This window comes from Mastomys coucha, unplaced genomic scaffold, assembly GCF_008632895.1.
Source record: "Mastomys coucha isolate ucsf_1 unplaced genomic scaffold, UCSF_Mcou_1 pScaffold14, whole genome shotgun sequence".
In the NCBI taxonomy this organism is placed as follows: domain Eukaryota; kingdom Metazoa; phylum Chordata; class Mammalia; order Rodentia; family Muridae; genus Mastomys; species Mastomys coucha.
Window position 1 is genome coordinate 117001868 of NW_022196896.1, and position 27427 is coordinate 117029294.

Sequence of the window (27427 nt, forward strand, 5' to 3'; positions counted from 1 at the left end):
AGGAGCCAAGCACTTTGTTTTATGGAGACAGGATCTCACTAGGTCCCAGATGCAAGGACCCCATTTCAGCCTCACCTCCTGCCAGAAATGTGTTCTGTACAGAAAACTGCACAGAGCCTGATGATCATCCTGTCATCCTACTGCAAGGTCCCACTTCCCCGAAGGGTCACAATGAGAGCAAGAGCCTGTGAACTACTAACAGGTCATCATGAGCTTGTCCAAGATGCCCATGATGGTTCTGCAAGGACAGACTCAGAGCACATTCTAAAGCAAACACAGTTAACCAGGACCAGTCACTCAAATAACTAGGAAAAAAAGAAACCTTTATTTACAACCATGGAAGTCCCACAGGAGTACACAGCGTGCACAAACAAACTGAACCTGCAAGTGAAGAGCACAGTCAGTGTGCTGGCCTCAGTGTCCTATCCTCACCACCATCACCGTCACGTTGTCTGCCGAGCCCCGCTGCACTGCCTTGTTAGCCAGCCTGTTGCATGCAGCTTCATAGCGGGCATCAACAGCAGGCTTCCCTTCTCGGGTCTGGATCTTGTCATCCTACCAAAGGGATGGGATCTGAGTAAACGGCACCAGCCTGTCCCTAGCACAGGCTGGCAGGACAGTGACCGGTGAGCTCCACAACAGGGCTTATGCTGACAGAGCCATAGATTACTCTTGACACAGGGATCACGGGGCTATGGAAACAAAGCAGCTGAGACAAGTGGCACACCCTCTAAGATGTCTCACCTCAAGGCAGGACAAGATGAAGTTCACAGCTTCTTCTGGGGTAAAGACCTTGAAGAGCCCGTCGCAAGCCAGCAAAATGAACCTAAGATACAAGGAAGAAAGAAGGGTCTCAGCCACAAGCTCCTGAACAAAAGGTGACCTGAGAGTTCAGTGAGGAGTGGCTGGCTGCCCAGTGTTAGGAAAACCCTGGTCCACTCAGAACCCCCAAAATAAAAAGAATAATGGCACACATATGTGTAATCTCAGTCCTCTGGAGGTAAAGAGAGGGTCATTCTGGCTACACAGCAAGTTTGACTCCAGTAGGGCTACAGGATATGTTGTCTCAAAAGACCCAAACCAACCAGGCTTGATTGGGAAGCCTTTAGTTCCAGTGCTCAGCTGGCAGAGGCAGGAGGATCTCAAGGCCAGCCTGGTATATATAGTGAGACATTGTCTCAAAAAGTAAAACAAGGGGCTGGAGAGATGGCTCAGTAGTTGGGAGTACTGACTGATCTTACAGAGAACCCAGGTTCAATTCCCAGCACCCACTTGGCAGCTCACAATTGTAACTCCAGGATCTGACACCCTCACACAGACATATTGCAGGCAAAACATCAATGCACATAAAAAATTAATTAATTAACTAATTAATTAAAAAACCAAATTAAGCAAAATCCTCAAAACCAATCCAGTAGCACTGTGCCTGTCCAACAACTTAATGGCTAAGAAAAATTTTAAAGCAATAGAATTTGTGTAAGGAAGTTGAAGCTCTTTAAAGTGAGTTGTGGTTTAAGGAGGGAAGCTGTCTACCACAAGAGGGACGTTTTCCCCACCCAAGTAGACTCACAGAGATCTCAGAATGAGATGCTGCACTCTGGTACCGTAGGGACCACCATGGCAGCAGGTGTGTAGTGAACTCGGATGGAGAGCTAAGAGCAAGCACCCTTGGGAAGCATCCATTGTTGGTGGTGCTTCACTGAGGGTCTGAGATCTCAGAGTGGTACCCCCACTTTCTGGTCTGAACACAGCTCACTGTTCCTGAGATGTCCAGAGGAAGCCTCTGAGCATCTATGTTTTGTTGTGAAAGCCACTGCTCCCTTGGCCTGACTTAAAAAAAATAGCTACCTGCTTTTGTTTCTTAGCCTGTCTAGAGCCTCCATTTTCTGGCAGGGCACATACCTAGCCATATTTTGTGAGCACACAACCTGAGGTTGAGACATGGTGGGGACAAGTCTAAGCAGGTTACTCTTTCCAGTATTTTTCAGTCAGACTCAGAATAGTTAATCACACAGACATGTGCTTAGCACAGCACTGTCACTACACACTGCTGTCATAGTTGTCCTTATGGTGCCATGCTATGAGAGCACAGAAGAGCCCAGGCAGACAGCCTGTCCTAATCTAGGGCAGAGAATGCCATTAACCCTATAAGAAACCTCCAGAAACACACTCCAAGACCCCAGGATAACTGAGAATGTGGCCTAGGCAGGCAGGTTTCAGAGCATGGCTCCTCCCTGCAGGCCTAGGGGCTGTGCCTAGAGGCTGCCATGGCCTCTACGCTCTGCCACCCACCCCCCTTAAGCTCAGTTCTGTTTTCCTGAGCTCCTTCCATTCCTTCTGCTCATAGTTTGGCTTGGCCTTCCCCATCCTGCTAGGTCAGGAGAGCTGTTGCCCGTAGCCACTCTTGCTAGGTTCCCTGGACTACCCTCACAAGCCTGTGCCTGGTCTTGATCTACCTGCAACAGAAGTCTCTTTCTCAGCCACTTAGGCCTTGATCCTATGATTTTATACATTTATAAACTAAAACTCAAATACCCTGGCAACCCCACAGATTCTGCTCAATCTGTCCCCAGAACTTCTTCCCACTTTCCCCTCCATCCACCAATCCCTAGCCACCACTGCTAGCACAGGCCTGGCTGTTTCACATTATACTTGGATGAGCTGATATGGTCTGGATAGTCCCTCTGGAATGGATGTCTCTCCCCAACACTAAATCCTCCTGCACAACTCCTACACTCCTGTGATAAAGCAAGCATCTATCTCATTTGCTTCCTGACCACCATGGACTCCATGAAACCAGAACCCACAGGTGTCTGTCTCTGTACCACAGGGCCAGGCACACTACACCCCCCCCAACTTCCCCCAGCAAATGCAAACACAGATTGAAGGAAAGTCAGCAAGAGAAATGAGTCCCTGTCTGTGTATACCCACACTTTTGGTGACCATTTGCTTTTACCTGTCATTGGGAGTCAGCTGGCAGCGTCTGATATCAGGCACAGATGTGACCCCACAACGCTTGTACTGCCCATCTCCAATGGAGCGAGATACCTCCAGCACGCCCAAGACACGCCCATCTCTAAAATGAGGGGAATAAGTCAGACTGTCAGACTCTCACTTGACTGGTCACAGGTCCCTGAAAGCAGAAACTGAGAGGCCACGATAGCTGAGTCTGACATTTCTTTTTGTTTAGTTTTTTTGAGACAGGGCTTCTTTGTGTAGTCCTGGCTGTCCTCTCAAGAGGTCCACATGCCTCCATCCTGAGTGCTGGGATCAAAGGCATTCACCACCACCACTCAGCTATCCTAACATTTCTTTATCTCAGGTGAGGCACAGATACAAACCTGGTCATTCAGGTCTTGCAACCCTCCAGGATGGGGACTACACAGCTATACACTGGCAGCAACAATGGGCACCATCCAACCTAACTGCTGATGGACTCAGCAGTGAATCTTACCACAATGCCTGTACCCCTTCCCCAATTTCCCATGCCCAGTTATTCTGACAAGACAGTATGAGTCCTAAGCCCCTTAAAGACTACACACACAGCCTCTGTTAAGATGGCCAGGAAAGCGGGTGGTACGCATCCTAACTGTTGAAGCTAGGCTCAGAGGCTGTCTACCGCTATGACTCCTAGCTGCTGAAGCACATTCACATCAGCAGGGCTACAATCTCTCTCACTCAAACTTTTTAGTGAAGGAAAAAACAGATGACTTGTAAATAGAAGAGGTACCTTAGGCAGACACTATGATCACAGAGAACCAGTGTGGAGTGCCACTGCCCCAAGAACCATGCTAGCCCAGGCTCTCATATAGACTCCCTGAACTCTGACATCATTTTTAAGACTTACTAAATGCCAAAGCAGTGTGGAGGTTTAGCAGCCTTGAGGTTCCTAAGTCACAAATGAGAAGCTATACAGAGAGATAGGTGGGACAGGAAGTTCCTCCTGAGCTGGTGCTACGGTTCTGGAGGCAGGACTGAGCCCAGCCTTAATTCCAGTCACCGCCAGTGACTCAGTTCAGCCGCCTTGAATGTATGTTTTTTAATCCCTAAAGATTTCTGCTGGCTCCTGGGGAAAACAGCATTCTAGAATACAAATTATTAAACAGAGCTGGAGTAATGGAAGTGCCTAGGAGCAGTATTGCAGGAACAGCAGTGGTACTTGGCTTGGGAGCACCCATATAGGAAGCTGCCCCAAACTTAAGAGCCATGAGAGAACCCCTTCTGCAGCTCTCAGATCTTAGAAATGTGTAGAGCCTTCCTACTCCACTTCTCAAAAGCTAAGCCTCCTGCTCTTCCTGGGTCTGGGTCTCATCTGGCTCCTGAAGAAAGTAGGCAACCACTGACTCCTTTAGCATGTGGGAAGAGGGGAAGAACGCTCCACCCTGGAGAACAGCAGCCCAAAGCCAGTGTGTGAACACTAGTTAGATATAGCTATAAGCTCTGGTCCCCAAGGACCATGACACTAGTACTTAGCTCAGTCCCAGGTGCACGATGCTGATGGACTGCCAGGTCAGTGTCTTCAGAAAGCCTGCCAGGCTGGACCCTTCCTTGTGAAAGAAAAGCAAACCTCTCTTTATGTTCCCAGATGAAGCCCTGCTGCACACTGCCTTCATTGTAATGAATGCGCACTAACAGGCTAGTCTTTATGTCATCTGTCAATGGACACCACAATGCTGCCCCCTTGTGGCTACTGTTAAGGTGCTGTAGCAATGGTTCTCAACCCTCCTAATGTTGAGAGCCTTTTAGTACAGTTCCTCAGGTTGTGGTGACGCCCAGTCATAAAATTATTTTGTTGGTACTTCATAACTGATTTTGATACTGTTATGAGCCCTAATGCAAACATCTGATATTCGACCCCTCTGAAAGGGCCGTTCAACAGCCCAAAGGGATCATGACCCAAGGTTTAGGAAGTGCTGTTGTGCAGGAATCTGATCCTGTGTGAGCCCATGCATCCTGGAAGAAGTGCAGTCTCCACAGTGGCTGCCTCTCAATCCTCAGCAGCAGTGCACAAAGCCTCCCAGCTCTCCGACAACTTAAGAAGAGAAAGCCTTCAAACTTCAACTTCAAAACATCACAGGAGCTTAGCTAAAAGGAGATTCTTGACCATTTATCTCCAACAGAACAAAAAAACTTAGAGGACAAATTATTGAAAGAACCAGAAGACGTTTGTGGTCACATTTAGCCTCTGGTCACATGGCTTCTGAAGACAGTGCTGAGTGACTGAGGCAGCAGAGCAGCCAGACCCAGCCCTCTGTGTCAACAACAGCACACTCTGAAGGCCTCCCTGTATAAACTGAGTTTTGAGAGAGTGCCTGACCACACTGCACAGGTGGACCTTGAACTCCTGAACTGAAATATCCTCCTGCCTCAGCCTCCTAAGTACCTGAAACTACAAGTATTCCCATACCTAACTCTGGTCTACTAACCACCAAAGATTTTCTCTCTGGAAACTCTAATTCATTCAGTGCCACAGAGGGCAGTATATAAACTGGGCATGCTAAGGCAGGCCAATAATTCCAGAAGTGAGGAGCCGGAGGCAGGAAAATCAGAAGTGTAAGGCCAGCTTTGGCTATAGACCGAGGTGAGGCCAGCCGGGGCTAGATGAGACCCTGCACAAAAACCAAACAAGGACAGTGTGAGAAGCTTCACAGACACACCGAAAATAGTTGGGTGGTAAGTATTGACTTGAGACAGGTTCTGTCTTTCTGTTCAGCCAGGCACTTTCTACCTTTACTGAGGCACAGATGAGCTAAGTTATCCATGTGCACTGCCAGACCTCAGGATGGACCTTACTATGCACATTTGTCCTGAGTCCCGGGACTCCCATATGCCCTGGTACCTGACGTTCCCTCCGGCCTTCTGTATCCTCATGCGCTCCTCATACTGAGTTGGGTTGTGCTCTTTGCTGAGGCTTAAGGCTGCGTGTTTTTGACTTTCCTCATTATATCGACACAGGATTGCCTGGGAAGACAGACCACAAAGCCTGGACTTCAGTGAGCAGCATCTAGGACTCTCAGTAGAAGGGAGACTTGCAGTGACGTCACACTCAGCTGCCTGCGACATACAGAAGCTCAGAGAATCCAGCATCAAAGAAATAGCAAATAGGAAAGTTGTTCTCATTCTCAGGGTGAGAAATCCCCAGTTTTGGTATCAATTGTGGCATAAGCCTTACTGGCTGACTGTAGCCAATCTCTCAAATGGCCATTGTTGGTGGCATCAGTGACAAAGACGGGAGGCATTTAACAAATAACATGGCCAAAGTCAGAAGTCTGTAAGTTTATCTACGAGAGGTGAGGATATGGGCAAGCACACACCACTCCCTGTGTGCTCCCATGACCATGGTTACTGTGTTTCACAGAGGACACTGAAGCCCAGGAGTATTTGCCTAAAGTCACATGAAGAACCAGGGTTCATACTGGGCCTGGGTTTGAAGAATTTGGGGGAGGGGGAAATGACATATTTTTCCTCCTGGTTTGAGTCACTTGTTCAAGAACGTATATACTTATATACAAGAACTTGTCTACAGAGGCTCCTAGGGACATCCCGAGGACAGGCTGTCACCTCAGTTTACAGCTGCATTCCTAGTGATGAGTACCAGCCCTAAGCACTGGAGGAATTGTAGAGGCTGCTTAGTGTGAGTGGTCACTGGCAACTGAAGGACACAGGGCTGGGTGGAAAAGCAGCATGCTTGAACATAAGGCCACTCCCTACACCACCTGACCTGTCTGACCCTAGGGTCCTGTGCTGCAGATGTGCTTGGCCTTGGACTTCCCTTTCACAGCTTTTAAGCTACTCTGTGCAGTCAAAACGCCTTGGAAAGGTGGAATTAATACTTTCATTCAATACCAACCAGGTCAGAAAAACGAAGATCTAAGTTACTCACACACAGATTTCATTCCAAACCACAGCATCACTTAACAGTATGCCAAAACAAAACAACTAAACAAAAACCCTATTGAGGGGCGGGGGGAGAGAATCTCCGTGTTAAAACAGACAGCTCAGGGTCCTCTGGGAGAACAGACTGCCCTTGCTCAGCTGTTGATTCCTTCCCAGGTGCACACTGGAACACTCTTTGCAACCCCACTAGAAGGCCCAACCAGCCACCACCACTTTAACTTGAAGTTCTCTCCTTGAGACATGCTGTCACCTAAGCAGGTGGCTCAGAGCCACATACCCGACTATCTCCAAGGTTGGCGATATACAGGATGTTGTCCACAGCCAGGACACACGTGGCAGTGGACCCGTCTTTCCAGGCAGGCTTCCTGGGGAAACACATCAGAAACGCAGTCACCACTACTGGCGAATGCCCAGAGACTAACTTATAGAGCTAAGCAGCAAGTCTGCCAGGCTAAAACAGATTGTATCCTTTGAACTACTCCACAGTTTGGATAAGGGTAGTGTCCCCAGTTGCTCTTATGTCAAGGTTGGGATCCCATGGTGACACTATTAGGAAGTACTGTGGACCCTCTAGGAGATGGGACCATTCGAGAGATCTTAGGTCACTGTGAAAGTTCCACATGAGGAGCTGTGGGATCTTACTGCAAATCCCTTCAAGGGGGCTGTGGGACTCGGGCCCATTTTCCCCATCTCTTGCTGTCTGGCTCAGAGATGAGCACACATGCTAATACTCACTGACACCATGATATGCCACTCGAATCAAAGGGCCAAACTAACTGGGCTGCACTATGCTGTGCCTCAAGTCCAGAACAGTAAGCTGAAACAAAGCTCTTTATTTTGGGTGTAGAGGGGCCACACACACCTTTGGTTCTCTCCAGAGGCAGGCAGAACTTTTCAGTTTGAGGCCAGCCAGGGATACACAGTAAAACCCTCTCTCAAAACTAAAAACAAACACCAAACAATTCTCCCTAACATACCCCAAGTCAAGGGCTTTCATTACTGTGATGCAAAGATACACACATCTTTTTTCCCCCCTTCTTATATGTATGAGTGTCTTGCCTGCATTTATTCAAGTGCATACCTGCTGCTCCTGGAGACCAGAAGAGGACATTAGATCCCTTGGAACTGGAGTTGGGGGAAACTGTGAGCCACCATGGCAGTGTGAGAAACTGAAGCTGGGTCCTCTGGAAGAGCAACCTGTACTTCTTAACCACTGAACCATCTCTACGGCTCCAACAAACATTTTTCTAAAAATCATTTTTTTCTGCTTTTTAAAATTTATTTACTTAAAAGAATATTATTGTATGTGTGTACATGGTATGTGTGTACATGCTGTGCATGTGTGTGGAGGGAGTATCTCCTTTTACCCCTATGGAATTGAACTCAGAGCAAGAGAATTAGTGGCAATCATCCTGACTGGCTTCCCACTGGCTCCACATCCTTCTTAATTAATGGTTGTAAGAGCTCACACATGGTGCTGGGTACTCCTGAGACAGAAAGCATTGTGCTAAACACTATCACAAGACCTGAAGTGCTCAGGAAAACACCACGCATTGAGCATTCTGCATGGAGTTATACTCACTGGCTTGAAGCCTGTTTCAGGAATTCTTCATCCGTGTGCTTAAAAGTATCTAGCAGGCACCTCTTTACCGTCTTCTCCACACTGATTACATCTCCTGGTAGAGAAGGGTCAAACAGAGTCATCTTTCAAAAGGAGAAGGCTGCTGCCCACTCTGGTTCTGTTGGTTGTTTTCACATATAAACTTTTTTCTAAGCATGTCCTTGTCAACAATCTATTTCCTCACCTGTAGGAGCGCCATGAAAACTCAGTTGTACTGGTTTCCCCAGCATGGAGGCAGACAAGACACTAACCATATTCCAGACACTTAACAAGAAGCTAAGAAATGATGCTTTAATCACACATCCTCTTCGGACCCCTAAGTTTAAAAGCCAAAGACTTTTTTTTTTTTTTTTTGGTGACAGTGTCTTATGTAGCTCAGGCTGGCTGCAAATTCACTGTGCAGCTGAAAATGATTTCTGACCTGATCTGCCTCATGAACCATAATACCCAGTCTACATGGTCCTGAGGGTTGAATCAGGGCCTCATGCATGCTATTCAGGTAAACTATCAACTGTGCAATATCCCAAACCCACCAACGACTTTCTGCCGAAGCAGAAACCCAATCTGACAGAGCCAGCCATGCAAACTACAGAGGCAAGTCCACTGTCCACAGATTCAGGCCTCACGCTCACCTTTAGGAAACTTCCTGATTAAGTTCTGGTGCAAATTCTGTGCAGCAAATTTCGAGGCTCGAATCCCTCCATGTCCATCAAACACAGCAAAGTATGAAACCCGAGTACTAGAAGAACAAATTAAAAGTTAATTATATTTTTAAAACAATGACCACACCCCTTCACTGACCCTTGCTTTACTGAGTTTTAAGATGGGAGCTCCATATTTAGCCCAGTCTGGCCTCCAATTATAGACCTTTGTGCCCCTGCGCAGGTGTGTTGAGATTACACGTAGGTAATTTCACCACAGGAAGCTTCATTAAAGCTTTGAAGTCTCACCTCAAGCAATGAACATGAAATTCACATGTTGAGGTCATCAGTCACACTGACATGTGGAGAAAGGTATTTAAGAGATTTAAGTAAGTTTCATCCATTCTAATTGTTAGAAACTCAAATTTGAGTCCAGTATAGTAGCTCACACCTGCTATCCCAGATCATAGGAGGCTGGGGCATGAGAAATGCTAAAATTGTGAGTTCAAGATCTGCCTGGCCTACTGAGGGAGACCCTATCTTAAGACCCTATCTTAAAAACTAAGAGGACTGAAGAGATGGCTCAGTAGTTAACAGCACTTACTGCTCTTACAGAAGACCCAGGTTCAGTTACCAGCATCCATTACTCCAGTTCCAGAAAAAATTCAAAGCCCTCTTCTGACCTCTCTGGAAACCAAGCATGCATGTGGTGCATATACATACATGAAGGTAAAAATTTAGACACATAAAATAAATAAAATTTATAAACTAAGCTATATAATTTCTCAGTGAAATTAGAATTCAGAACTTTTATCCCATTTAAATCAGTCTTTGTTAAACAAATGAAAAACATTACTCATCCAAGACTCTTGTCAAAAATGTTCATAAGAACAAGGGAGAAGGGCTGGTGAGATGGCTCAGAGGGTAAGAGCACTGACTGCTCTACCAAAGGTCCTGAGTTCAAATCCCAACAACCACATGGTGGCTCACAACCACCCATAATGAGGCCTGACACCCTCTTCTGGTGTGTCTGAAGACAGCTACAGTGTACTTAATTATAATAATAAATAAATCTTAAAAAAAAAAAAAGGGAGAAGTTCCAGGATTGTTGTTTAAGTGTTGATTAATATTTATCTTCAAAGCTTATGCTGATTTTCTTATTGCTATTTCCTACCAACTTTTGTCAGAAACCCACATAAATGGTAAAAGCCATTAAAAAAATTGGAGGCAAAGCTGGGCGGTAGTGGCACACATCTTTAATCCCAGCACTTGGGTGGCAGAGACAGGCGGATTTCTGAATTCGAGGCTAGCCAGGTCTCCAGAGTGAATTCCAGGACAGCAAGGGATATACAGAGAAACCCTGTCTTGAAAAACCAAAAAAAAAAAAAATTGGAGGCAGATGTGGTAGCACACGGCTTTAATCCCAGCACCTGGGAGGCAGAGGCAGGTGGATCTCTGTGAGTTCAAGTGCAGCTTAGTCTACATATTGAGCCACCTAAGGTTACATAGTGCTACCATGCCTCCAAAAAATAATAGATGGGTAGCCGGGTAAAAAGTCTGGTCAATTCCTGGTACCCATGCAATGGTGGATAGAGAAAACCAACCACACAAAATTATCCACTGACAACTACACAGGCACCATGTCATGTATGTACCTTCCACCTCCATCATAAATGCACATAATAATTTTACTTTAAAAACTGCATCAGAAAGAAAACTATGAGAAATGACATTTAGGGTTAAGATCAACTTTTTTTTCAAACTTCTTTGCATTCCTTTGATCAGTAAGAGCGGTTCCACGTTTGCACCACTTTCTTTCTTCCAGGCCATTTTGACTATTTTGGTTTTTCTGGGCCCTTACTATCTATCTTATAAGACATTATGAGCCATGAGAAAACAAGTCTCATCTGGCTTACAACTTGGAACCTGTCACTGTGCAACTGGTGTTATCTGGGGATACTTCTTAAGGCTCTTTCCTGGCTTTGAACCCACCATGTTCTTGTCCTGTCATGATTGTTGGCTCTGCAGCAGCCATAATGATGCTGGATGGGAGCTGTTAGCACACTGTATGTTAATGAACAACTAGTGTCAGGGAAAATCACAACATGCACATTATGCAATTCTCAATTATAGAAATTACAGATGAAATATATAACTATGCAATGTATATAAAAGGATGTTGGGCGTCATGCAATGTGCTACTGTCTGCTTGTTTCTTCTGGGTCTGAGAACTGATCTGAGGCTTTAGTTCCATGTGTGTACCGCTTTCTTTTTTCTTCCAGGTCATTTTGACTATTTTGGTCTTCCCGGGCCCTTACTATCTGTCTGTACAGCCTCTCCCAATGCCAAAGGCTCTGCTGGGTCTGTTCTGGAGGGAGGCAGAGCCTTTTTGGTAGTTCTAAGGCTTTCCAAGAACTCAACATCCACTGAGTGCTGGGAGTCAGGATAGGATGACAAGCATGTACCACCACACTCACACTTCCTGCAGACTTTACTCAGCAGCTTTCAATCCATCCACTCTCTAGGACACAGAGTGACAGCACTCAGCCCGAAGCTGATCAGTCTCTGTGAGAGTACACTACATGAAGTCCATCGCAGGGAAGGCAGTTCTCACTCAGCCACACTCAGGTGCAACCCCGAGGAAGTTTAGGCTGGTCAAATCTTTGCTGAGGGGCAGTCCCGTGTTTAGCAATATTCTTGTCTCTACCCACCAAATACCAATAGCCACGGCCTGCTCCACTGCGACACAAAAATATCCTCAGATAGTAACAACTATCTCAAAAATATTCTCCCCTCTAAGATCCACTGATGAAAAAGGCAGGTTACTCATGGCACCAGTCTTTCTTGAAGAAGCATCTTCACACAGTCCAAGCCTTAGAACAGAGGAGAAATGAACATTCATCAAGCTTGCTAGAATGTAAACACTCACATGAGAGATGATGGAGGATTACACTCCTGAGTGATATCATTCAGGATGACATGGGCATCCTGCATCTCCTCCCTCTCACCCTTCCGCTCTGCCACATAGCCTTTCAGACCAAAGATCACCGAAGAGGCTGAGGAAAAAAAAACAAAAAGCCAATACAAAACTGTGCCTTATGCTACAGCATAAGATGCCCTAGTCCCAGAGCAAATAAGAGATACTATGGCAGCCTTGCTCAGCAATATCACCGTGGTACAAATAAGCAATATTCCCTCCAGGCATTTCCCTGTAGCCACAATTCAGAGTTCTGCTAGAAAAACTGGAGCTGTGACAGACATGTGAGCTCCACCTAAGGAGATCAGAGTCAAGGAAGTGCTGTCTCACACAAAGGTAGGACTAAGGATCAGGGAAAAAAGATCCCCAAGGAGAAATTTAATCTGGTGACAATTTAATGATGATATAAAAACTCCCATTTCTAAAAACTTCCAATCAGTAGAGTTGCCAACTATGCTGCTGGAGACCCAGTATGTATCTGTATGCTCTAGGCTGCCAACCGTGGTAAGAGCCACTCTCCTTCCGACTGAGAAGTGAAAGGGCAGGGAGTCTGCTGTAGCATAGAATATGCTGTCGCACTCAGGGGCTGCCTAGTGTAAGTTCTCCACGGAGCTGGGGCACTTCTAGAAGAGATGCCTTAGGCCATGTCCCAGCAGCACTCTGCTCTCACTGAGGCAATTATTTGTAGAAGTGGAAGTTTTCAGTCATTTCTCTCATCAGTACAGAAAGGGAAGTCTACAGCTGTTTCTCTTAGTCAAAGCTAATCAAGAGTTTGTAAACAAAGCCTGGTAGTCAGAAACAATGGTGGTCAAAAGTGAACCATGTCTGAAGAGGACTAAGAAAGAACAGCCGTCCTTTTCAATGCTGAGGGACATTATGGCTTCCTGTCAGCTCAGGCAAGTATATGAAAAGCAAAGGCAGTCTTACATATCATTTGCAAAGTGGGTCAAGCCTGCTTCTTACACTCAGAGAAGTGCTACAGTCAGATGCTGACACTGGCTTTGCTCTGGGATAGTTAAGGTATAAGATCTGATACATTTGTTTTCAAACTGTCTGAAAACCTTTACAAACTTTCTTTTCCACAAGCTCTTCACCGCCATTCTTCTCTTCCTCAGGGGCTTTCCTCTTTGCTCCTTTCCCTTCATTCTTCACCACCTGGGAACCCGATGTGGCAAGAGAACCTAGAAATGAAGTAAAGGCCAGACAGAAACAGCTATAGACTGCAGAGTTGACAGCAGACCAAGCTCCATCCATTCTAGCCTAGAGACATGAATGCACTTTAGGCAAGGACCAGCACATACAGTGCCCAGCCTAGAACTTCTGGTTAGAAAGATAGAGAAGACAGGGCAATATCCAGGCAGAATCAAGAACCTAAGAGTCTCTGCCCAGGAGATTTCTCAGTAGCAGAACTTTGTATACAAACTTAAATCTAGTCTGTAGCATATTCATGATGTACTACATCCATAGACCCTTAGTGACTAACAGGGACATTTCCAAAAGCTGCAGCAAACTTGTATGTTCCTGAACAAGTCCAAATGAACAACACACTCCTAAAAGGCTTAAAATGAGGTTAAAAGGCAAGCTCTACGTGAAAAGCGCAGAGCGCTGCTGGAGCTGCCTCTACCTCTGTGTCAAGCAAATCTAGTTGCTCCAGCAGTACTCATGTGTTTGGAGACCAAAAAGTCTAGCTTCAGTTTCTAATCTTCCAGCCACAGTGTCTTCATAACATGGTGAGAGTATACCATCTCCCGAGACTTCTCCCGAGACTGTGTGAACATCGATAGGCACAAGAAACAAGCCATCTACTGTGGTGCCTGTTACATCAAATGTCCATAAGTGCTCTCTGTAGCCATTCATTCAACCTACTTGTTAGCAAAAAGAAGAAAAAGCTCTGTGCTGAGATTCATCTCCTTGAAAAGAACATATCCACAATGGCATTACAAAATGCATGACAGGCCGAATAAAAAGGAGCAACTTAATGAGAAAATGTCATGGCGTTTAGAAGTCTCCTTAATATCTCTTTATCAGCATCATGCTGCTTGTTGTTTGGGCTCCAGTTTTCCTTTCCAATTGTAAAATAGAAGTACACTGCTATTAACAACCTCTAGGTTTTTGTTTATTTGTTTGTTTGTCAAGACAGGGTTTCTCTGTGTAGCCCTGGCTGTCCTGGAACTCACTCTGTAGACCAGGCTGGCCTTGAACTCAGAAATCTGCCTCTGTCTCCCAAGTGCTGGGATAAAAGGCGCACCACCACTGCCTGGCTTTTAAAGACTCTTCATTAGGACCTGTCTTGCAGACTAGCACATGGTCAACTCTCACAAACTACCTGCCCTCTTGAGAAGAATCAGTTTTCCAAGAAATCCAAAATACTGAGGACCAGATGATATATGCTCTGTAAGCCTTCTAATGAGTAACAAGTAGCCAGGCTGAATTATTTTAAAGTTAAAGCTACAAAACCACTTGATTTGCATATTAACCCTCATATAACTAAGAGCACTGACTTTATTAGAAAAGTTTTCAAGGATGACTGATATGAGCATGCCGCAGTTTTTGATATGAGTCCCTAGACCTGAAAACTTTGGGATTCTCATAGAAGACAATTAAATGCCTTTTTTTTCCTTAAAGCAATCCTACTGATTTCACAGGGATTTAAAAAAAAAAAAAACCGATTTGGAAAAGTAGTAAATGTTCTATTTGGTAACAAATGGAACTTTTAACCACAAAAAATAGGACCACCTGCAACCTCTCCCCAGTTCCCACACAGCAACTCCACGTAAGAGGCTGTCAATTAGATGGAATAATTAGTCTGCATCTATAACATAACAGTATACCTATCACTCTTCCCTTCTGCCACAAACCAAAACATTGGGGGTGGGAGGGGCACACAAGGCAAATCAGAGTTTCAGTTCAGAGTGAATTTCTAACCTTTTAAGTGATTGTTATTATTTTGAGACATGGTCTCATTATGTAGCCCAGGCTAGTCTGGAACTCAAATTACTTTTGCTTTAGCCTTCTGAATAGAGATTGCAGGCAGGAGCCACATGCCTGGATCTCAAAGCTTAAAAAAATCAACCCAGGGATGGAGAGATGGCTCAGTGGTTAAGAGCACCAACTGCTCTTCTAAAGGTCCTGAGTTCAAATCCCAGCAATCACATGGTGGCTCACAACCATCCATAACAAGATCTGACACCCTCTTCTGGAGTGTCTGAAGACAGCTACAGTGTACTTACATATAATAAGTAAATAAATCTTAAAAAAAATAAATAAATAAAAAATAAAAAAAATCAGCCTAGCAAGTGAAGGCAAAGTTAAGGACAAGAACAAAATGGCTGATATAATACTGAAGTCTCTAGTCTCTGCTTCTATCTGAGAGTGTCTGTTCAATTTTAATAGACCTTATCTGTACTATACTTTAATGTCATTCAAAATCCTGCTAAAACCTGTGCACACAGTTTACATACAATCCTTACTGTGCAAAGTAAGGATTATCTCCAGCCACACCTCAAAATTGTTTGCCTACCTGAATTGCCACTGGCAGCAGGTGGAAGATCATCAAAGAGTAAAGGTCCCCCAGATCCTGAAACACAGAAAAACCCAGAGTGAGTCCAAGATGACAAACCAGGCTTCAGTTTCAGAATCCATCCCACCAGGACACCTATACAGCAGCTTATTGAGACAAATTCAGAACTTGTGTCAATCCAGTGCAACTCAGTCTGCAGGGAATAATATATCCGGAACCTATTGTAAAGTCCTATGATTTCAGAGAAAATAGAAATTCTGTCTTAAATGAGCTGAATTTCACTTCAACTAGTAACACACTGAACTGAAGCAGAGCAAAGGCTCGTCCTGTTTATGCAGCACTTCTCAGGGCTGCATACTGCAGGTCTTTCTGCCTTACCTGAGGCCATGGGTTCAAACCTTAAAGACAGCCAACACCTAAAACATCTGTGTTAAAAATGGGGGAAAGGGAGAAAGATTGAGACAACTACAATCCCAGGATGAGGAGACATTGACACACACCTGGGAAAGCCTGAAGACTGTACCTGAGTCAGTACTGCTGGCCGGGGGCAGGTCCTCAAAGAGCACGGCTCCTTCCTGTGCTTCTTTTCCTAAAACAGAAAAACAATTTTTAGAGAGCAGATGGTCACCCAGGATAAACTTCTACAGGGAGCACACCTGGGCCCACTCCTGCTATGAACTATGTTGCTTTGAGTTAAATTTTCTCTTTTCTGTTAAGCAGACATATTTTTAAAAAAATGTCTTCAGGACAGCTACTCACTATAAAAGGCCTGTTTCCAACAGTCACAGTCAACATAAAAACAATGAAAGGATATCCTAGCAGATGCTAAATTTAAAACATATTTGGCTTTTTTTCTTTTGTGGGGGGGGGCAGTCAGGGGTCTTACAATAAAGCCCTGGCCTGAAACTCACAATGAAGACCAAGCTGATCTCACACTCACAGAGATGCTCCTGCCTCTGCCTCCTGACTGTTGGGGTAAAAGGTGTGTGAGTGCCACCATCGTTCTTCCTCCCCTTTCTATTCTATCCCCAATACTAAGTGTGGAATGCATGCTAAGTGTGTGCTCTACCATTGAACTACACACTACATACCCTCGTTTCTAAAATCTCCCATCACAAGAGAATCACCGAAAGAAAAAAGAGAAAAGGTGACTTTTGTACCTCCAGGCAGGGCTGGGAAGCAGAGGCCGTCAAAGGCCTGGGGGAACTACTGAATGCTATTTTGGTGACTTGTGCCACAGGAGAGACTCTGTTATAACTTGGTGTCACCAGCAATATGAGTCAATGAGGAAAACTTATCTCATAGCTGAAGGTGGACAGGCCTCAGAAGAAAGCCAAGGAATGTTTCTGTTTTTTTTTCTTTTCTTTCTAATCTAATAATCTGAAGATTAAATTCTAGATGTCATATGTCCCATCATCATTTTCACATAAAATATAATCATCATTCTTTACTTCCCAGCTTCTAAAAGTCTTCCAGAATTCTACTTAAACTATTAAACATATGAACTGACACACAAGAGACTAGAGAAAACCATCCTGGTGGTGAGGGGTGAGCAGACTCCTTTCCTACACTTCCCAGAGTCAGTTATGCAGTATCAATGGCAGCCCAGCTGTATTAAATGGGAAACTATCAAAAGAACTCGTTCTCACCATTCTAAGTTAGCGTAATGAAACTGTGCTACCCCTAACCCCTACCCACCATCCAGGCCACCTTTGCTCTCTCCATGCTGCCTGTCACTGAATCCCTCAGAAACCATTAGTGATTAGTAGCCATTTAGGTGATCAGAGTGATTGCCATAGAATTACACTATCTATATTCAAGCAACTTTTGTTTTACTTAAAAAAATGTCCCCAAAGCACACACTAATTTTTTAATTATATTTATTTAATTTTATGTGTACAAGTGTTTTGTCTGTACATATATCTGTATACCATGTGCATGCCTGATACCCAGAGATCAAACGAAGGCCTTTGGAATTGGAGCTGCAGATGGTTACAAGCTACCATGTAGGTTCTGGGAATGGAACCTGTGTCTTCTACAAGAGCAAGTGCTCTTAGCTGCTGGGCCAATCTCTCAAGCCTCCAAAACACATATTTATTATGGTATATTATGATTATTTTATTATTAGTTTCTGTTAAACTCTCACACAAGTACAAGGAAGAACATAGAGTTTTACAGAGTTTTTAGCATCTACATAGGTTCTTAGAATGTATAGCTAGATATAAATGACCACTATACAGCATGCTTACCTCCTATTTTACTCTTGCAGAGGATCTGGGTTCAATTCTTAGCACCCACAGACCCAACATAGACCTTGTTCTAATATCTGTTTCTTAGACCACATGTAAAATACCCTCAATTAAGTCAATTCACTTAAATAAATGTATATTCTTCAAGAGGTTTATTTATGATCATGATTTGTTCTCCATATAAAAATGAGATAGGTATCAATTCTCCTTACATATGTATCTACATGTGAGCATCCTTACATGCCACGCGCGCACGCATGCGTGTGTGTGTGTGTGTGTATGTGTGTGTGTGTGTGTGTGTGTAGGACAGAGGTAAATCATATATTGAGGTAGGGTCTTTTGAAGCTAGAGCTTGCTCATTTGGCTCATCTATAGCCAGTTTGCTTCAGAAATCCATCTCTGCCGCCAAGTGTTGGCAATCAAAATATCCATTCCCCTGTCACTCAAAACTGTATTTGGTTGGGGGATGATGAGATAGCTCAGCAATATTCCCTCTTGCAGGGCTGGTGAGATGGCTCAGCTGGTAAGAGCACTGACTGCTCTTCCAAAGGTCCTGAGTTCGGATCCCAGCAACCACCCGTAATGAGAACTGATGCCCTCTTCTGGTGCATCTGAAGACAGCTACAGTGAATTACGCCAGAGCGAGTGGGGTGGAAATTCCCAGCAGCCACACACATGATGGCTCATAGCCATCTGTACAGCTACAGTGAACTCATACACATAAATATTTAAAAAAAAAAAAATTCCTCTTGCAGAAGACCTAGGTTCAATTCCTAGTGCCCACATGGTGGCTCACAACAATCCAAAACTCCAGTTCCGGGAGATCCAACAACATGTGTCTCTGGGGGCACCAGACACACATGTGGTGTACACACGTACAGGCAAAACACCCATATAACATAAGTCTTTTAAAAACTAGATAATTGCTGGGCAGTGGTGGCGCACACCTTTAATCCTAGCACTTGGGAGGAAGAGGCAAGCAGATTTCTGAGTTCGAGGCCAGCCTGGTCTACGGAGTGAGTTCCAGGACAGCCAGGGCTACACAGAGAAACCCTGTCTCGAAAAACCCAAAAAAACCCTAGAAAATTAGGATAGCCACACCTCATTCAGTGGGCTAGGACAGCAGCAGGCCCGGCCTCTTAAGGAAAGGGGCATGTAAATTACAGCACGGAGGCCAACCTAAGCAGCAGCCCTCCTCATCTAAGCATGGTCTTTCCACTACTGTTGTCCAATATGAAAAGTCTTTGTATAGGTAATAGGTGTATTTTCAGTTCTCACTGGCACTCCTCACAGCAGATGTCTTGCTTCAGGCCAGTCTAGCCCCTCTTCAGCCATCACACTGAGCGTTCAAACAACACTGTCAGTAAAGGACAGTGCAGTTGTGCTCTCTCACTCTAGAACACCACCAGAGGTACTTGATTAAACACAGAGAGACTACTTCCCATCTCACTGGCCACAACTGAGAATGAGTTGTAAGGCACTATACTAAGGGCTCTAAATGTTTCAACTCAACTGATTACTCTAGGATCCTACAAGGTACTGTTACTACTCCATGAGAAGGAAGCTTTAGACACCAAGGCCAAAGGCCTGCCCAAGATGAGTGGGCTATGAGAAGTGGATGGAGAGTCAAACCCACCTGGCGGATTTCCCAGTGTGGGCCCAAGCTGGGCACCTGCCTTGGACTTCACCAAGACCATGCCTTACTCTTACAGTTCTACAGCACAACCTCAGGCTGGCTCATGAGGACCTCTTTAGTCATCCTGCATATCATCAGTATGGTCAAACATGTTTGTATCTGGATCCTTTAAAAAAATATCCTGTAGGTTATAAGCACCATATTTGACCTTAGACAATGGATGTAGGTCATACATATTATACTATGGAACTTTTCATTAGCCAAAACTTTGCACTGTTTTGAATAAACAGAAATCTAAACTATGTGAACTATAGTTACCAGCTACCACCAGACAATATGCAGCTTTGATCCATAACACCAACAGAGAATGAACTGTGCGCCTTTCCAATCACAGCTAATATCACCCATTCCCCCCTCCCCATTATCTACTCAGGATCTGTACCTTCTGGATATTATATATGATGATAAGACTTTCTTGTCCTTTGTTTTCTTGAGACAGTGTTTTACTATGTAGCCTGACTGTCCTGAACCTGCTGTATAGACCTAGACCAGCCTGGCCTTGAATTTAGAGATTTGCCTGCCTCTGCCTACTAAGTGCTGAGATTAAAGATATGTACTAAGGAGTTGTCTTTTTAATAATTCTATGCATCTTTCAATCATTAGGCATTACTTTATTAATCCTTCAATGCCACGCACATTTTGCGTGAAGGCGGTATCTGAGGCGTAAACTTCAAGGAAAGTCAGTCTCCTGCCTCCGCATTGTCACCTGGCACCCCAAACTCAGAGGTGGCCCAGATATGTCCTCGTACTAGTGTGCTAGGAACTCACCAAGATATCATTTTCTTACAGCTAACAAGAGAAAATTCGGACATTGCTTTCTGACCTTCACCAATGTTTCCAACTATCCTAGTTTAATGTTTTAAGTACTAGAGAGTAATTGAAAGGTTTCTCTCACTCTAAGACATTAGCTGAAAGAGTTAGGTCAGGATTCCCCTCTGCCTGCCTCCAGCAAGAACCAGAGAATTAGCATAAGAATACCTCAACAGGGAGGGCTCCACCCCTCTTCCTCCTGTTTCACACCTAGCTACGAGACCCTGCTGACCTTGGTGTGTGGGGGGTCTTTTTGCCTACTTGACTTCAGTCTAGCACTAGGACTGGAAGAAGAAGGACTTGGACTCACATGCAGGACTAGCACTAGAACTTAGATGGGCTAGGACTCAGATTCATGTATCTCTCGCAGTCCCCCTGGCCCAGAGCACTTGGGCTTGGGGGATGCAGCACCAGTTCAGAAGAGATAGCTCCTGTTTTAGACCCAGTATGTTTCAGATAGCCTCAGAGGTACCTCAACTGTTGAGCTGCCAGATTTTTTCATTTCTCTTTTGCAATGATTGTAAAAGCCTAATGTCATTTTTAAAGAAATACACTCAGATCTTACACCACTCGTGTCTAGTCTGTTTGTCAAAAGCCGAATCCCGTGCCCACCTGGCCAGAACTCCTCGTCTCGCAGAACAAGGGAACCCCCCCCCCCCCCCCCCCCCCCCCCCCGTAAGAAATTCCGGTCCGAGGCACTTCAAAACATATATTGTAGTTCTTTTCTCAGTTCACTTTGACTCACATTTTTTATTGCATATACACTAAGTTTTAGATGTTTTCTTCTGCTATTTTAACCTTTATGTTTGTATTTCCTTTTTTTTTTCAAATAAATACACAAGAAGGCATGTGCTGTATGTGTCTGTGTGGGTGTGTATACAAGTGTGTGTAAAGGCTAGAAGCCCATGTCCACATACTTCCTCAGTGGCTGAGATTAGACATGTGTCTGCCCACGGGCTCCTAGAACACATACTTTTAGTTACTCCAGTGAGCAGATAGCCCTGGACAATAACACATCAGTTTTATTTGAGGTGCTGAGGACTAAACTCAAGAGTTTCATGCTAAGTATGTGCTCTTGCATTGAGTAACAGCCTCAGGCTGACTGTCAGCTATTTTTGCTTTCTGGTACCAGTTCTGGACCCAGGGCCTTATATGCTAGGTATGTGTTCTACTGTGTGCTCTAGCTATAGTCTGCCCAGTAGCAGTTTTGAATGTAATGGTCTAACAAGCAAACAAGTGAACCACTCTATGTAACCAAACAATCTAAGTCAGCATATTATGTACCTATAAGTTCCACTAATGATATTAAGTATAATTCCATCTACAGGACTTCCATGACAGCCAGGTCTACACTGAGAAACCCTGTCTCAAAAGAAAAAAAAAAATTTTATAAGTATAATTCCTTTCTGCAAAAGATTGATCAGTTTTTAAATTGATATACTCAACTACCAAAATCTTTTAAGTCTTGGAGTGAAGCCTGAATTCAGTGCAATATCTGTAGACATAAAATGCATACGTTCTACATACTTTTTCCAGGTTATAAAAATGTGTCTTGTGAGTATGAACATAAGATGCGATACTAAAAAAACAAACCAAAGGAATCCTGTTGTGCTGACTGGTGGCCTCATCTTCTGCCATACCCATTTTTACAGAACCACTGCAACTGCCCCTTGAAGTCACTCTTTCAGTGCAGATCCCAGGGATGTTAGCAGCCAGCATCTACAAATCCCCGACTATATAATCCAACCTGGGCCATGCATTCCACCAAACCACAGGTTCTCTTTATTCCACATAGCATCTGCAGGAAGCAGCACTGTTACACACATTTGCCAACAGTTCCTGAAGGTAAAGGCAGTGCGAAACTTGATCTGGAGACACAACCACTTCCATTTTCCACACACCTTACTGTAGCATGTGAAGTGACTAGTACTATTTTGGAAAATCTGTTATACTGACCTATCATGCATGAGAAGGTCAGTATGCAACTTAGTCTTATCCTTCTGACTACTTAACAATCTACACCATTTACTAAAGCAAAGCATGGTGTCTGAACATGGTCCAAGAATGAAGTGCTGTAAGGAGAATTCTGAGTGCCTGTGAGAAAACAAAAGTCTTGTGACCTCAGTTTCTTCAAAACACACAGTTGTTCTTGGAATGTGTTTCTGTGTGCCTCCCAGGTGTGCTGGATAGGAATGAGTTTATTTCAGATTACTTGTTATTGCTTGCTGCTATTATTCAATTAAATGTTTATATGCCTCTATGGAAAAAACATTTTTTGCCAAGTGAAGCTTATTCTTGTGATTGTACACTTTACTCATGTGATTCTTAAACCTCTGAATAAACTTGGCAATATTACATGAGACGTTAACCTCATTTATCAGCTCCATTCTCCCAGGTCCTACCACCAGCTAGAGGTAAACAGTACAGTAGCAAATTACTTTTAAATCATAGTATTAATGATTTAATGTTTAAAAGATAGTATTACTTTTTAGATCATCATCTTGGAGCTAGAGATGATGGCTCAGCAGTTAAGAGCACTGGCTGCTCAATTCCAGCACAGAAATGGCAGCTCACAACGGTCTGTATTCCAGCTCCAAGGGATCCTACTCCCTCCTGAGCCTCTGCAGGTAAGAGGCTGTGCAGACACATACACAGGCAAAACACTTGTAGCCATTAAAATGGAATTTCCTCTTGTTAGGGTGATATGTAACTATTTTGTTGGTACTGTTGCTGTTTTTTGAAACAAAGTCTCATTATATGGTCCAGACTGGCCTGGAACTCAAGAGCCTCCTGTCTAGGCCTCTGTAAAGTGCTGGGATTAGAGGTGCTATGTGGGAAGAGCGGGCACGTTTATCTAAGGATGTTTTATCAGCTTGCTACAGTAACTCTGAATCTAAATTCTTCCAATCTCTTCAGTATTTAGCCCTCAGCTTTCGGTGCTCCACAAATTCTGGAAGCCCATCTTGTGTTAAAACTTCAAGAACACGTTGTAACAGTGCCCGTAGTCTCCCAAATCCACTCCTAGGGAACTGTAAATACCCCACAGCCTCCACACAAGGAAGTCAGCCTGGGTTGAAAGTTGAGCTGGGGTGCGGTGGGGTGGTGGAGACCAGGATGTGCACTCTGCACTTATCTGCTAAGTCCCAAGTTTTAGTAAGGAGTTATAAGGTTTTATGTCATGTCAAGAGAGCCTTGACCACAGGGAAGACCTAAAATAATTTTGGATAAAAAAAATAACAGAGACTTCTAATGATGACAGATTTCCAGGCACACCTGGTAATCCAAACTCTGGTCCATGCACTTTCAGATACAGGTTATACTCCAGGGACAAATGCAAGGCTGCCTGTACGAGTCCAGCTTTACTCACAACTGAAACGGTGGTTATCTTCAAAAAGAATGGCTGAATCAAATTCACAGACTCAAAGCCTTAGTTACTTAGAAACTCCTGTACCATCAGAGTGGTCGGTGGGAGTAAGGAACGCTGCCACTACCAGGAGCAACTGCAAAAAGATGACACTACAAAGCATCTCAGTGGTCTGGAGGTGCACAGGCAGGGAAGAAACCAAAGCGTAAGTCGTGAAGACAACAGGTCAATACCTTCTCGTGATCCCAAGACCCAGCGTTGTTCCATGCTAGCCCGTCCCACTCTGCCAAGCTGGAGATCTGAGTCCTCCCACTTCTGAACATTGTTTCCTTGTCTAGAATCTCTGAAAACCATCTCGCGAAGCCCTCGCAAAAGGCCCCCTCCTTCCCCGGTCTTTCCCACTAGTCTTCGGGTTCCGTTACTCTGGACGCTAGGCGTTTTCCCACGGTTTTTAACCTATGCATCTGCGATCGGAACTGAACGCTGTGAAGGCAAAGGCTGGGTCCTCTCCACCTTCCTGTTCCCTGCCGAAGACGTTCCCAAAACGTGGGCTGCACACGCCCCCTCCCCCGCCCCGGGCTAGCCAACCACAGCGCCCTGCATTGGCCGTGCAGGCGCCCGCCCCGCACCGAGGGACTGGGAGTCGAAACTTGTTAAGTTCTCGGGGTTTCCAGTACGCACACAGGCCCGGGACCAGAACATTCGGCTGGGAGTCTCGCTGTGCCCAAATTAAAGCCAGAATGCCCCGACCCTTCGGCACGGGACTTCGTGCGTGTGCCACGCGAGGCCCGGACAGGGACCGCGCGGTCGCTGCGGCCTCGGGAGGCACAGGCCGAGGCTGAGGCGGCGGTGGCGCGAAGATGGCGGAGGCAGCGCATCCCGGCGCCGCCCTCTTCCCCGCGCCGCTTACCGGCAGACGGCCGCGGCGCGCGCTCGGGCTCCGGCAGGTCCCCGAACAGGTCCATGGCGGCGGGGCGGTGGAGCGGAGGCTCCGCGCTACCCTGGGCGGCGGCAGCAGCGGCGGCGGCGGCGGCGGCGCCGTCACTCACCGCGGGAGACCCTGCCAATCGCGCGCCGCGCAGCCGCCGCCCCAGAGTGCTAAGCGCGGGGGCGGGGCGGGGCGCGCTGCGCAAGCGCACAGGCGCTTTTGGCCTGGGCCTTTGGTCCCGTGATGAATTGTTATGGCGTTTCCCCTGGAAGAAGGTAGCAGTGGCACCAAGCCTGACATTCAGACAGGCTTTTTGGCCGGAGAGGCAGGTCTGCACCTCTCTACTGTTCCCAGTGCGACCGAACAGGCAAAGCATCTTCTGACCGCCTGGGAGCAGGATGGCGCCCAGCGGGGTCTCAGCTGTCCCACTGGGATAGAGACCAGAAAAAAGAAACAAAAAAACACCATCACTGGCCAAGCCACAAAAGTGCCAACCATCCCTCATCTCAGCCACTAAATTGTTGCTGCTTTACCAATGACAAAGATGTGCTGTGTAGCCGGGCGGTGGTAGAGCACACCTATAATCCCAACACTTGGGAGGCAGAGGCAGGCGGATTTCTGAGTTCGAGGCCTGGTCTACAGAGTGGGTTCCAGGACAGCCAGGGCTACACAAAGAAACCCTGTCTCAGAAAAAAAAAAAAAGTTGTGCTGTGTATTCTCCCTGATCTCAGAAAAGAGCCACTCGTGGAATTAACTCCTTTTCCTGCCATACAACCCACAAAGACATCACTTCCTTAAAGGTACCCAAATGTATTGGCTGCACACCCAAACCCTACCAGACCTTTCCAACACCACCTTACCTGTTTTTTCCCCTGTGTTGTGTGGGCTTCCTGGGTTCTAAGTCACAAGAATGGGTTGTGGGTAATTACAATACCTCAACTCTTTGACACTTTTTCTCAACTACAAATCTTTCCCTTAGTCTGTTGCTTGGCTTGAGATACTTGGGTAGAAAGCATAGCAATGGAAAAGCAAGCATGGAGTATGTGGTAGAGGAGGTTCTTCACTTCATGTTGTACAGGAACAGAATGGAAGGGCAACAGGAAGGGACCAGGACAACATGTAATCCAAAAGGACAAGTTCCCAGTCACCTACTTTCCACAGTATCCACTTTCCACTGCCTCACCACCTGCCAACAATTAAAAAATGTTAAACTTGCCAGTGAGTTAAACCTTTCATTAGACCAGAGCCTTGTGATCTGTTTTAGAAAGTACACACACTCTCATCCACACACATACAATGTATTTTACTAATTTTGTAGACATGTTAATCAGTCAAGTCAAATTTTGTAGACAAGTTAATCAGCCAAGGTCAAGTGTCACAATGCCCATGTGCAGACATTTGTGTGGACTTAAGTTTTCTGCTTCTTTGGCTAGACAAGAAGAGTATGTTTGCTTGGTTATACAGTGAAAGTATATTTTGTTTTGGAAAAAAATCAGTCTGTTCCCACGTGGCTGTTCCATTTCACCTCCCCATCCATCCTGGGAGTGCCCGCTCTCTGCATCTGTGCCAGCATGCCAACATTTGTTCTCAGTCTTCTGGAGCTTAACCATTCTAACAGGTGTGTGGTTAAACTTTGAAGTCAAATTCTAATTACAGACAAGTGCATGAATCATAAAGCTAAATGACTCTCACAAGCCAAACACAGCCATATAACAAAGATCCAGAATAAAAGATTGTGCACTCTGCACACACACATTGCAGGCATGGTCTCCTGAGGAGATCACTCTTAGCGCTTTGCTCTGGAATTTGTCTGGACTTGAACTGCATGAGTGGAAAACTACAGCAAAACATACAGCATGTCCTTCCAACTGACTGTCCATCATGTCTGTGGCATTCAGCCACGTAGTCAAAACTGTAATCCATCCACTTATGTAGGCACACCACTCCTTGTCTATCTGCTCGTAGTGACTATGTCTGACCTGTCTGGGAGCTGTTACAGTGCTGCTATGAGTATTCTATGTCCATCTGGTGGGCGCGGGTTTTCATTTCTATTGGAAAATGCCCAAAGATTGGATTGCTGGGTCAAAAGCCATCTTTATGACTATATTGAGGTATATTGTCAAGTTAGTTGGCTTGTGTTTGGTTGAAATGGAGTCAAAATTTACCATGTAGGCCAGGGTGGCAGCAATCCTCCTGCCACAGTCTTCCAAGTGGATTACAGACACGTGCCACCATCTCAACTGGTGAACTTGATCAAGTGCACATCGAGTTCAGCCCTGATTGTGTGATCATGGTGCTAGGCATATCATATCACAAGTCACTGTAGGAACATGGTCCAAGAATCGAGTCCTGTGAGAATTCCGAGTGCTTGTGAGGAAAGTGACCGCCTTCTTCAAAACACAGGATTGTTTTTGTGCTCCTCCCAGGTGAGTTTACTTCAGAGTATATTGCTTGCTGTTATATGCCTCTATGGAAAAACACTTTTGTCAAGTACATCTTATCCTTGTGATTGTACACTTTACTCATGTGATTCTTAACCCTCAGAATTGTCTGATGCTCTGAATAAAGTTGGCTGTTGCAGACTAGTCTACCTCATTTATCATCTCCATTCTCCCAGCCCCTACTGACTCTAGACCTTACTAGATAGTAATCTAGTACCAAAGCTGTCCTACATTTTAATATATTTTGAGAATTTCAGATATGCATACAATGTCACATTCACTC

General features: G+C 45.1%; 1 protein-coding gene across 3 annotated transcripts; it reads right to left on the reverse strand.

Moving 5' to 3' along the window:
- Positions 1–302: 302 nt before the first annotated feature.
- On the reverse strand, positions 303–24885 carry Ilkap (ILK associated serine/threonine phosphatase). 3 transcript variants are annotated; one of them, XM_031368423.1, is made up of 12 exons: positions 24686–24885; positions 16180–16245; positions 15657–15713; positions 13198–13317; positions 12089–12215; positions 9151–9257; positions 8480–8573; positions 7175–7262; positions 5840–5961; positions 2957–3076; positions 745–826; positions 303–555 (listed from the first exon to the last, which is right to left on the reverse strand). In XM_031368423.1, the coding sequence occupies exons 1-12, from the start codon at positions 24738–24740 to the stop codon at positions 415–417; spliced, it is 1179 nt and encodes a 392-aa protein (XP_031224283.1). In that variant the 5' UTR covers positions 24741–24885; the 3' UTR covers positions 303–414. The 3 variants fall into 3 exon arrangements, with proteins under 3 accessions (XP_031224283.1, XP_031224285.1, XP_031224284.1); XM_031368425.1 differs by lacking the exon at positions 24686–24885 and having other exon boundaries at positions 13208–13317; positions 16157–16226; XM_031368424.1 differs by lacking the exon at positions 24686–24885 and having other exon boundaries at positions 16157–16224.
- Between the last annotated feature and the right edge of the window lie 2542 nt (positions 24886–27427).